The sequence below is a fragment of the Oryctolagus cuniculus genome, chromosome 10 (assembly GCF_964237555.1).
Source record: "Oryctolagus cuniculus chromosome 10, mOryCun1.1, whole genome shotgun sequence".
In the NCBI taxonomy this organism is placed as follows: Eukaryota; Metazoa; Chordata; class Mammalia; order Lagomorpha; family Leporidae; genus Oryctolagus; species Oryctolagus cuniculus.
In genome coordinates, this window is record NC_091441.1 from 93,891,389 (window position 1) to 93,904,402 (window position 13,014).

At 36.1% G+C, this 13,014-nt stretch overlaps 1 protein-coding gene across 26 annotated transcripts in view; it reads left to right on the forward strand.

Moving 5' to 3' along the window:
* ERC2 (ELKS/RAB6-interacting/CAST family member 2) overlaps positions 1 to 13,014 on the forward strand; it is a 1,007,328-nt gene that overhangs the window by 500,068 nt on the left and 494,246 nt on the right. For 17 of the 26 annotated variants that reach the window (XM_051852289.2, XM_051852290.2, XM_051852291.2 and 14 more), the window contains 2 exons: positions 1,691 to 1,726; positions 12,620 to 12,813. In XM_051852289.2, coding sequence (XP_051708249.1) covers positions 1,691 to 1,726; positions 12,620 to 12,813 — 230 coding nt within the window. The remainder of the gene's footprint in view (positions 1 to 1,690; positions 1,727 to 12,619; positions 12,814 to 13,014) is intronic. The other 9 variants (XM_070050693.1, XM_051852283.2, XM_051852285.2 and 6 more) reach the window with 1 other exon arrangement.

Genomic DNA, 13,014 nt, shown 5'->3' on the forward strand with positions numbered 1-13,014 from the left:
AAGGTTTGCAAAATGAAAGCTGAAAACATAATGGTTTTATTATGTCATAAATACACCGTGAATGGCCACTGGGAGTTGGCTCAGGATTTGTAAGTGTCCAGGTATTTTGGCCATAAAATCCACAGAACATCGCAGATGTGTTTAGTTGAACAGAAACCTTGTCTGCCATTGACAATGAAATCCAAATGGTGATTGAAATTTACTTTTGTCTTATGAGTAATGCCTGCTATTGGTAAGGTGAGTTTTTATGTTAAAAAAAAAAGATTGTGGAGAACATTCACATGTACTGTTACTTTTAACCCTTTATTCTGTGAATTAAATATCTTCAAATATTTTGTGATTAAAAAAATGTTATAGGCAGAAAAGGAATTACCCCTTATGTATTCCAAAATACCTCTTAAAAACAATCGAATACTCACATATGAGAAAATCCTTACTGATTTTAATGAGGCTGATGAAACAATACTAGCCAAAGAATACATAATTATTAGTTAGTTATAAGTGAATCTCACCTAGATGTGTTTACCAGTCAGTAAAAGGGATTGGGAAGAACTTGATTTTTTATGTATAGATCATATTACTTTCAAAGGAATATTTGAGGTTCAAGTTCAGTCAATTTACCTAAGTGAATAGAAATCAATAAAGAAGCCCTAACAATTCAGATTGCTTTGATTTATGATCTTTAGTAATTTCTCAATTAATGTCATGCTTGCAGAGGGTTTTTGAAGGAGTGATAAGGTATTGTTTACTTCATCCAAGTTGAAAGACTATGAATCCAGACTCTTAAAAGGCATGTCTCAGCATAAAGCAGTGTAACAATTCCTGAAATATTTTATCTTCTACACTTTGACATTAAGCCTCAAATTAATGGTACAGACATTTAAGAAATATGACTTGAGGGGACTACTTAAAATAATATCCAACATGCAAATATTAAATATTTAAACATTTAAATCTTCCACACAAGGTAGACAGGGTTACATATGGTAGAGAATACTAGGATATCTTTGAAAATTAATTTTGTAAATTAATTGTGAACTAATATTTTAATTAATTGTAAAACCTGATAATAAACAATGGATAATATTGTATTTTGATCCCCTGTGTTCTCTCTACTAATTTAAATTTTTTCTCTCTCATATAAGTTAATCTGATAATATCTTGCTTACTGATATTTTGCTATCACTAACCTGCCATTTGTTAATCTATATTTTTCAGAATTTAGACTGAATACAAAATTCAGGCTTGTGTTCATATAAAAGAAGAGCTATAAATTCAATGATAAGATCTAATTAATCTTTTATTATTACCATCTTTGAAGTTCAAGTAATAAATTGCAACCTTGGCCAGAAGTAGTTCTTGTGATTGATTGCTGGAGGCCAGCACTCCATGTATCATCAAAAGTGGACAGTTTTCTTTATTTCATGGGTTATTTAACTTGAGAAAGGGAAAGTAACACAAACCTTCAATTTCTTATTCCAGCTATTCTTTTGTAGGAGCCAAAGTCAACATTTGTATTTCCGTAGAGCCTCTCACTTTCACTGTGGAATGTTTAGAAACTGAAATTTCTTTTTTTAACGACCAGTTCGTCTGTGTGGATGCACTGGATTTGTTGAGCTAATGCTGTTTTTCTGGATCTTTCCTTCTTTCCCCGTCTGTGCTCCAATGCCTCCCCAACTTTGCAATGTAGCAAGCTGAGCAGTTGTTCAATCAGATGTACAACCCAGTAAGTCATTTCTGAAAGTTCCCGCTGTAACATATCAAAGCATGAGGATCCATTGATCACATGTCACAGGGTGCCATACTGGGGGAGGTTTTGAAAATATTTTTGAGTCTCTTCCCATTTCCGTTCTGTTGGAATAAATGACCTGTGCAAAGGTCGCTGCCATTTCTTTTGACTGAGAAATTTAAAAATCAAGAATTCAAGGATATGTTGCCAGCTCTGATATTGCCTCCTTCTTAATCTCAACTCAAGGCTATAGGAAAACGGGAGGCAGCCAAAAACCTCGGCTCGTGGAATTCTCCCTCAGCTCCCTAAACCCAGGCTTCTCTGCCCAGGGGATAGAATTGGTAAAGCAACAAACAGCTCAGTGTCTGTTGTATTCAAGAGGTAGACATTAAACTAGGTGTAGATTTAAAAATAGGCTATACTTTTTGAGATTGGTAAATGCTTAACATTATTGTGGGTTTTGTAACAGTTAACAACATGTCAACTGGCTGAGAGCAAACTATATACAGTCTCCTACTAACACATCATAGCAATTGCTATTAGAGCTTAATGGAGTACAAAAAATAGGTAACTAGTAAAAATCTTTGTGAAACAATCCAGAGGCCACCATCATGTTTTTTTTATCCCAGTGACACAGATGCGACTTATGTGAAGTGGTTTGTTTGTTTCTTTACCTTATTAAAGAAGGACTTTTTATTTTGTTAACTCAGTGGCTTAGTGGTAAAAATATGACACACAGGTGGCTAGAATTTATCCTTTGGCCGATGTGATTGTGCACTCATGCATTGTGATTATCTCCTACTTATAAATTCCCATCATGGGAAAAAGTGATAGTGTGAAAAAAGGAAGCCATTCGGCCACTCACTTTTCCTTTATAAGGTGCTGCTCCAGGGTACTGCATCTGGCTCTGTAAGATGCTTGGGTAAAATTTGATTCAGCCCCCATCCTTCATTTTTTACAAATTTTGTTTGCAAACAGAATTCCTAATGCCAAACTAGATCATCTTTGTTGCTTCCTTTTCCGAAATGATAGATTTTAGCATAGCAGCTAAAATAATCAAGTTTCCTCTCCTGTCGCATTTGAATGGAAGTGTTAATAAGCAGACCTAAGACAGTGGAGAGGTGAAGAAAGACAGTTATGATTGGCATGTCTTCAAGCTTGAGAACTTGCCCTGGGAAAAATGAGTGTTTTCTTTCGATTGTTTTAGAAAAGATGTGAAAAGATGTGAAGTCATCCCACTGACACTGCTCCATTCTTGCTAGTGAGGGGGTAGGAAGAGAACCTGGGTCTATCATGTTTAGGTGTTTTCAGGACACACGGGGAGAAGAGCTGTGTTCTTGCAGCAAGAATTCATTGGGACCCTGGTAGGAATTCACTATCCCTGGAATGATAGGGACTAAAGAAATAATTCTGTTACTTTTTGGACCATTTCCACAAATGTTAATGACATGGCATCATCCACTTTTCCCTGACTTTGACCCAGTGATGGTCCTCCTGTCTATGAACACAGACTTCCAGTTTTTCATTGGCTTATTCAAGAGTCATCAACTGACTTTTCTCCTGAAGTTAATGAAACTAGCCCATTGGTTTGGCATCCTGGGAATAAAGCCAACTCTCATTATTTTAACTCCCCCTGTCTACAGAGATTCTCAAGGTCCAGCTCATGTGTGTGTGTGTGTGTGTGTGTGGACTGATAGGGATGCAGGATGATGGATTTCTCTATCTTTAATAGTTTTTTTAAAAAATGACTTGTTTTTCCTAGTTATAAAAATAATATATGGTCATAGTAGAGAATTTGCAAAAGTATAGAAGGATATAGGGGAAAATAAAACAAGAGCGTTCACTGTGTAGAGATAAGCATTAGGAACATTGGGTCGCTCCCACCCAGACATGCCTGTGTTGTTGCCGGTCCCTCCCTCTCTCCTCATTTCTCCTCGTTCTTCTTTTCCTCTTCCTTCTACCCTTTTTTTTCTTTTTTCCTTTACTCTTTTCTACTTTTTTCTCTTTTCTTTATCTAACACTATTTCAAAGTGTTTGAATTTTATATCCTATTTTATTTTTTATTTGGGAGGCACTGAGACCAAATGGAAGGGATTGAGATCAAAAGAAAAGGAGAAAGATAGACAGTCACAGATAGAGCTCATCCCCTGGTTCACTCTCCAAATACCCACAACAACCAAGCCATGACTAAGCTGAAGCTTGGAGTTGGAAGCCCAGTCCAGGTCCCCCAGATGGATGACAGGGGTCCAACTATTTGAACTATCACCTGCTACCTCTCAGGGTCTGTGTCAGCAGGAAGCTGGAACCAGGGGCCACAGCCAGGAATTGAATGTAGACACTTCAATATCGGATGCAGATGTCTTAACTATTAGGCAAAATGCCTGCCCCCTGTTTTGGTTTTACAACGTATCGTTAGAATTTTCTCATAAAATTAACTGTTCATCCTAGTACAGTTCAGTGGCTATATAGTATTCTATTTTATTTATTCATTCCTTTAATATCGGGTGTTTCTCCTTCCACCATGTGGTTTTTTTGTTTGTTTGTTGCTTTTGCTTTTGCTGTTATAAATAATGTGCTGAAGAACATCTTTCTATTTTAATTTCTTTACATTTCTATCTTTCCATAGAATAAATTTTTGGGCCCATGATTTTAAAAAGCTCCCAATACTTGTTGCCATGTGGCTTTTCAGAGAGTTTCTGCCAAAGCACACTTCTTCCAGCACTGACCGAAACTGGCCTTCCTGCCACAGTCAGACCGACATTGAGAACTGTCATTTTATAAAACTTTGACAAATGCTAGTGAAATATTTTTTTCTCTTTTTTCCTTTCCTTGGTTTAATCACTAGTATGATTGAAGTTTAAAAATACATTTATTAGCTCTTGGTATTTTTTCTTCTGTATACTGTTTTTTGTTTTTTTTTTTTAAGATTTATTATCTAAGAATGAGAGTTCAAGAGAGAGAGGGAAAGAGAGATGTTCCATTCACTGGTTCACCTCCCAGATGGCCCTGAGAAACAAGGCTGGATGAGGCCAAAGCCAGGAGCTTCATTTGTGTCTCCCACGAGAATGACAGGAGATCAAGCACTTGGGCCACCTTCTGCTGCTTTTCTAGATACATTAGTGGGAAGCTAGGTCAGAAATGGAGCAGCCAGAACTCAAACTGGGGCCCATATGGGATGCTGGAGCTGCAGGCAGCAGTATAACCTGCTGGGCCAGCCCCTAATTTTTTTTCTTTAAATCATTCAAGCTCTTGTTTTTGAAGTATGCTAATATGTTCCTTGGTTTATAGGAATAAGCCTATGCTTTGTATGGAAACATTGTTGGATTTTTAGGTTGCCAACCTGTTTCTTTTTAGGAATTCCTCATTGTTTTTATTCTTTGAAGTCATTCTCTGATTTCACCTACATATATCTAGAAAATTTTAATGTAACTTTTTAATGACAATTTTTATGCTACAATTTAAACTCCTTTATATTTTCCATTCATATTGAAAGGTATGATTGTAAAGGTTTTTCAAAATTATTAGCAAACTTTTCTAGTACCACTTAGCTAATAATTCTCTCTTTATTCATATGTAATTTTGGTGTATAATGAGTTGTCATATGGATTAATGTCTTTATTTCTGAGCTGATGATCAATTTCATCAATGTCTCTTGCTTTTTGAGTCAATTTTAATTTATTATGGCTTTCTACTCTTTAAATTTCTGGAGAAGCTAATTCCTCTTAAATCTTTGGGTTCTTCATTTTGTCTTGTTTTGTTTTTTTGGGTTCTTAGCCTTTAATTTTCTCTCACTCCACATGAGCTTCAGGACCACATTTCAATTAAAAAGTACATTTATTGGTGATATTTTGGGTTATGTTCATCCTATGAAATAATTTTAGAATAATTGCTGTATTTCCAAGATCATACAGTTGATCCAACATTTATTTATTTCAGTTTTTTTAACAGTACATTTTGACATTTTGCTATTCTAGGTCTATGATATTTCTTTTTCTTAATGGTCTTAAGCATTTCCCCACATACAGATTTTAGGTTACTCTTATGAATGGCATATTTCTCGTTTTATTTTATAACCAGTTATTGGTGCTTGGGGATGTATTTCCATCTTGTATGTTTATTTTTACTATGGCCACCCTCCCAATTTTTGGTGAAGTAGAACATAGTTGCTTCTTGTTAAACAAGATAATTTTACGGTTTAGTCTCATGTCCATCTGTCTTCACTAAATCAGAGTAAACCAGAATTAAATTGTGAAGTCCTCCTGTGAGTATTTTTTTCCTAGAATCCAAACAAACCCTTTACTTTTCTTCCTTGAATTCAGTCACTCCATTGTTCCAGGTGATACTGGAATGCCATTTCTTTGGAAGCTAAAATTTTGCCTTGCTATCTTTATTGTTTCTTAAAATAATAGCCTGTCAGTGACTTAACTACCAGTCTCTGCAGGAGTTCTGTCCTTGTAAATGCTGTGCAGGTTTACTTCAGTTGGGTTCTTTTTATTCCCTTAGTTCTTAATTCTAGACAAATAACATGGCTTTCCCGTCCAGCTCAAGTGCCTTTGTTGTAGTCCTAGTGGTAACTATGTCCAGAGAAAGTATCCAGAAGTCTTTTTGTAAATTTTTAGTAAATCTTTGGACCTCTTGGATCCCTCAGTTTTGTGCTTCATATGATACCTGCAGTACTGCCAGGCACATGGCTGATTTGGAGGCACTGGAGGCAACCTGGCTCCTGGCTGGGCACAGCTGAGGCCCTCTGATGTTCCCCAGACACTCTTTTCTTTGAACCTCATCTCTTATGAACATATTTTTTGTAGGGATCACATTTTACATAGGGGATTATGAGAAAAAGTGCAAATATTTTTCCATTCCAGAGACAGAAAAAAAAAAAAAAACCCTTTGTTAATGTTCAGTGAGGGCTTCCTGATTTATACGTCATTATAGGTCTGCCTGATCTTAGGGACATGGTGGGCTGAATTATAAATACTTTCACAGTCACTGTTTAGGTATAGTGGTTTCATTCTATGATTTTATTTAGTCTCTTAAAATTATTTGATTCACCTTTAGATGAGTCCTTTCTCACATTGTGTAAAATTACAACTATTTAAAAGAGAATTCAGATACACAGCAGATGGGACACATGCAGCTCTATTAAGCAGGACCTTCCAGTTGATTCAGGCTTTCAGTGTGTAAGGACTCAAGTACTGTTTGAAAGAGTACTGAAGATTTGAAGCTGTGTGTTTTGTTCAAAACATGCGGGTAATTGCCTCCATTCTGTGCATTGCTAATTTTAGGTAATTCCATAGTCAAATGGGATTACATTAATAAATATTTATTCGAGGGGATCTTAAAAAATAGTAGGCATTGATATAGTTGTTTTTAGTTTTTTAGTGTGGAGCATTCAAAAATCATTTTGAGTGTTATATTTATTTGTACATACTCTATTTGTTCTCACTCTGGAACGATATTCCTTTCTGGTATGGTTGTTTTTAATAGGCAAATTTTGAATATTCTAGGTATAGTTAGCTTGAATTTTGAAAGAATAGTTTCTTTAAACCTAGTGAATTAGTCAGGTCTTCATCACTGTAACTAAAATACCTAAGAGAAACTGCTTAGGAAGGGAGAAGGCTCATTTTGGCTGCTATTTTTGGAGCTTCGTTGTTCCAGTTCAGGCAGCTCCACTGCTCTGGCATCCGTGCAGGGAAGATCACATGGTGAGCTAGGAAGCAGAGAAAGAGCAGCTGGGCCCAACTTGGCTTTTATAGCCAACTCTCTTCTAGAACTGCCTTCTGAGGGCATGCCCCCCCCCCCCCAGTCCCAGTGACCTGAAGACCTCCCACTCAGCTCACCTCTTAGACACCATAATTAGATCAAGTCTCCACCCTTAATCCATTAACCATTAACATTAATCCATTAACCATTAGCATAAGCCTTTTTGGTTTAAATGTCTGCCAGAGTTGAGGAGCCACATCTTGCTCAAACCATAGCAACCAGGAAGTATAAGATTTCAAGCCATATCATTATTAGTTTCCAAATGTATTCTGTAGGCTCAGCTATTATGCCTGGTATTAATTCATGGTATTGAAAATGAAATTTAAATTTTGTTCTAAGTTGTAGTTCTATAATCACGATCAGAAGCTTCATTTTCATTAAGTAGTATTTTGATCACAGCTTTAAATGAAGATGGGTAATTCTTTTAGAAGAACAAAATCAAACAATGTTTTAAAAAGCTTATATGCTCTGTTCTGCTGTTAGGATATAAAATAGATGTTAAAGCACTGTAAGTGGACACTGAAATAGCACAGTATGGCCATTGAGACTCTTATTTTTACAGTGCACAAGTTTAGCAAATTATTGCCAAAACCCAGAAGCAGCAGGAAATATAAAGCATCAGATCCATTAGTTAACATTCTGCTTGTCCTTCATGGTCATGACTAGTTATTTGTTTATTTTGAGGGAAATGATTTTTATTAGAATTGTTAAGGTCCTTTTCAAAGCAAGAGTGTTATATAATATTATAATTGAAGAGTCCCTGCTTTGTTTCACAGCAGGTTTCTGGACCAAAGTTAATGCCTTCCTTTCTAGGCATCTGGAATGATGAACTAGCATTTTATTGAAAATAATCAATGCCTAACCTTTGTAAGATTAACTGTAAATAAGCTTGTGATGTGTGATTTTGAAACCTGTTAACCCCCTACTTTGGCCTTAGCTGCTTTTTGTGTCCTAACTTTGATTTAGATATACTTTTAATCTGAAATTTTGCCTTATTTCCTGAAGTAGTTCTGAATCCTCCCATTAAAATAACTAGCAGGTATTGTAATGGACTACTCATCCTGGGTCATGACCAGACTCCTCTTTGTGCTTGATCCAGGCTTTCAAAGTCAGTTCCCATCAAAATGCTGAAGCTCGCCCACATCAGTGAGACTCCAAACTTTGTTGTGATTATTCCCATTTGTGGGAAATTTCCTTACATATGGTAATACAAGAAACGTAATTGGGGGATCCTCAAAACTTAACGGATCTAATATGTAACACAGACAGTTCTGAAATGTCTTTTCCCTAATTTTCTGTGTTTCTCTAAGATTCTTGAGAGTTACCCTAAAATTATCCAGAAGTATTTTGATGAAGAACCTGGATTCATCTTTAAACTGACTGTTGAATCATCAACATTAAATCTCCACCTTAAGAAAAGAAGAGTTATCAATATTCCCTTTATTTTAATGATCCGTGGATGTTCTTGAAAGTGACAGTGCTCTTGGTCACATTCCTAATAAATAAGTTCTGAAACCATTAAAAGAAATTCCACACCAGTCTGTATTTTCAACAGTTAGATTCCTTCCAAGTGAAGATGGGAGGACTAAGATGATGTGCATTGGAACAATACAGTCCTCAGGCTCTTGCTGATCTTGAGGGGGAGCTAGTTTCAAACCAACAAATCCTTAAGGGGAAATAGTTACCATGCATTTTCAATGTAAATCTTGAATGATTACGAATGATGCCATGGTAAGAATATGTTGATCGTGATTTATTCAAATCTGTTTTTCTTCCTGTAGGGTCTATATTAAACTAAATCTGTTACTTACTTTGATCCTCTTCAGGAACTGCCAATCCAGAACAAAGAAAACCCATGTTAGAATTTGAAAAGGCAAGAGAATTGCTTAACTACAAATAAAGTACTTCCTTAGCTTCCTTTGTAGGAAAGGTTCAGACTGTAGAATTTTGAACAAAGTATCACTCCCATGTCCCAGATCAGTGTCTCTTGCTCTACTGACTAAAAATTTCCATCCATCCTAGAAGCTGTGCTTCAGGCTGAGTAGAGCTGATAATCTACAATACCTTTTGTAAATGTTGTGGAGACTTTTACCTCCAATACTCAGATGGATTGGAAACTTCGCAGCCTTTCCAGTTAGATGAAATTCAGAGTCTTCACATGGACCTTGGTAATAACCCAAGAAGCAGCTGTTACTTTTCCATCTTTCTAAGACTCTTAAAACTTCTTATTGACTTAAACGTTTAAAAATGATATATATGTACACCTTTATTGCCCTCCAACAGTTTTGGCACCAAGATTGGTGGTAGTTTCACATAAATGCTTTTTACTTGAAATCAGTAGGTATTGAATGATACAGAAATATTTAACTCATAGATAAATATTCTTGAGATTGTCTGTTTATTTAAAGAGAAATCATTAACATGCACATAATATATTAATCTAACAGACACCAATGCAATTATAAACTTGGTATAGTCTAGATTCAGGCATGTTTTTTCCCTAAGCTTTCTGTATTGCTGAACATCCTTTGAGTTCTTTAATCATATTAACTTATTGGATTGTAAAGGCTAAGAACCCAGCTAATTTCACCGGGGTTGAAAATTGGCCTTGGATTCTTTTCTTTTCATCAGGGATCCAAAATAAAAAATATGCTTGCATACCTATCCCTAACAGGCTCCTTTCTCTGTAAATCTATCAGGGAACCTTCTCTAAGGACTATGTTGGATCTTGTTGATGAAAATTGATTGAACCTATTGACTTGACTGTATAACAAATCCCATTTCAGGAATACATATTATAAAATAATAGTCATAATAAAACATAATTGAATAATATCCTCCCCATGCTGCTCATGCTGTTGCTTTTACTGTCCTTAGAGAGATGAATTCATTTGCCTGTAGACATAAGACACAGTGCTGGATTTAGGATCTAGATCTCACAACCAATAAACTTGTATTCGCTTATTAAAAATAATCATGGTAATAATAGTTGTAAGAATAGAAACAACCAAAATAAACTACAGCAGCTAACTGCTAGCTCTTCATGAACCTTTAAAAATCACAATTAGGAAAGGAATTTTAACTCTAGACAGAAATAGGCAATCAGAATATATTTTCTATGTTTCTAGCGCTCATTACTTAGTTCATTATTTCTTTTTTTTTTTTTTTAAAGATCTTAATGTCGTTGGCTGGATAGTTCGACAACTGTCATGAAAGTTTTTAACTGTTGAGTAATAATGATAACATAGTAGAAGGGTAGAAGAGAGGTTAATGTGAAGGTTTTTTTCTTAGTTGTTTTAAAATATATTTTAGATACTTTTCTGTCAGAAAACTAATGTGATGATTTTTATCACAACTGGAAGTAGAGATCTGGAGTAGTTACTTCATGTTAAATTGGAAGAGCTGCTCTACATTTTAGAATGGAGATTAGAAAAGTTAAATATTCAATACTTCAGTTTAAAATTAAATTATTAGAATAATAAATTCCTAAAGGCATATTTACTCAGGGTTGTCTTTCAGATTATTTTAAAGCTGAAAAAGCTCAATAATCTATTATAATCAGACCCAGGATGCATACTAAGTAAATAAAAATAAAGGTTTTATGAGAAACATTGGTAAAAGGGAGTAACCAGTACTTGATCATATGTTGAAGTCATATGTTTTTTCCAAGTTGTTTTGCATAGTTGTGTTTATTTCTTAAATAAATAAATCTTAGATTAAAGAACATGAAAGCAAATTATTCCCTTTTTATCCTCATGCTTAAATAATATGTTACATGCAAAAATATTATTTTCAAAGTAATTATTTTGTCATAAGTAAAACATTTTATTTATACTAATTTTTTAGTTTTTTTCTACTAAATCATTGCAAAGACTGTCAACCTTCTACCAGTCGTACTAGTATTAATTGTTCTAATCATGCATGATTCATTTGGTCCCCCACCCCACTAGCTGTAGCTTGCTTGCCTTGTTTTTTCCTGAACTTAAAAACTGTACAAAAACTCAGTGAACATCTGCTCTGCATAGCAAGACAGCAGAACAACTCGAGTCCTAAAAACTTGCTGTATCATTTCACACGTGGATTTGGGAGATACATCCATTCAGGACTTCTCTGAACTATCTGTGTTGAATGTGTACCGTTGTTAAATGACTTGTTCTCTCCCCGCCTGCTCTTTGAAGAAGTCAATTAGGAATAATGGGAAGCAAGGGGTAGGCACAACATTGCAGTGCATCGTTATTTCCATCTGTCTGGGAATATTTCAGCCAAAAGTTTATTTTGAAAAAAAGAAAAAGCCATAACACACACACACACACACACACACACACAAACCACAGTTACTTTGGCTGCAAATTATTCTGCAGTGTCGTTGCTGTGTTGTTGCCTGTGTCTGTTCTCGTGTGTAAAGCTGCCACCCACCCATGCATGTGTTTGCAGTTTCTCGTCTGTGTGCTTGTTCATGAACTAGCTCATCCTCCTCCTGGTTTAGGTTAAATTTACTGCAAAGAACAAGGATTTATGGGTGTGACTGTTAGCTGGAAAGGCCTTCCTCACTTCTGCGTCTTCGTTTCCAGCTGCATCTTGTGTGGAAATTTCTCAGTAGGGTGAAGTGTTCAGGGAACCAGTCAGCCAGTCTCTTAGTACCTGGCTCATTCTGTGTCAGGGATGATTTTTGGAAAGGAATGTAGTATTATATTGTTTCCATTTCTCTGCATTGGAAATGGAAGCATTCAGGATGAATCACCCACTTAGCTATGAGGAATTGTCTTCGTTCTGCTTCGCAAGTGACCTGGGATATCTATTTCCTAGTGTCTAGTCCTAGTATCTAGTATGTAGTCCTCCTATCCCCCATGTTTTGATGGGAACAAAATCCAAAACATTTAATGAAACAAAATATCAATACTAAAAGAAGCTTCTCTGGGAACCTGACATGCAACGTAAAATCAACATTTTCCAAGATAGCTGAACTGTGTGATTCTTCCACTCTGCCTTCCCGCTAACAGTATACCCATAATTCTTGGTGGTCATTTTCTCTCCTGAGTTAATTGCTGGGCCATTCATTGGTGACTGTATTTTCTATCGTTCTGAATCATTGTCTGAACTAAATTCTTTAAAAATGTAATGTTAAAGGCACATAATATTGAAGATGACTCCAGGATGAATCCCGAGTTTGCAGACCGGCTAAAGCAGCTAGATAAAGAGGCCTCTTACTACCGTGACGAGTGTGGCAAGGCCCAAGCTGAGGTTGATCGGTTGCTGGAGATCCTCAAGGAGGTGGAGAATGAAAAAAATGATAAGGACAAGAAGATTGCAGAACTTGAGAGGTTAGTTCTACAGCCGTGGGAATTGTCACTGGCGAATGCTCATTGCTTGGTGGCGCTTCTTGGTACTGGTCGATATGAAATACACGTTTGTGTTACAAGCTGGAAACAAGTCATGTATGACTAATCTGGCCTGGTAAGGGCTGGGGTTGTCTTCCTGTAGGATACTAAGAAAGCACTTGGCTTATCGCTTGAGGAATTGTG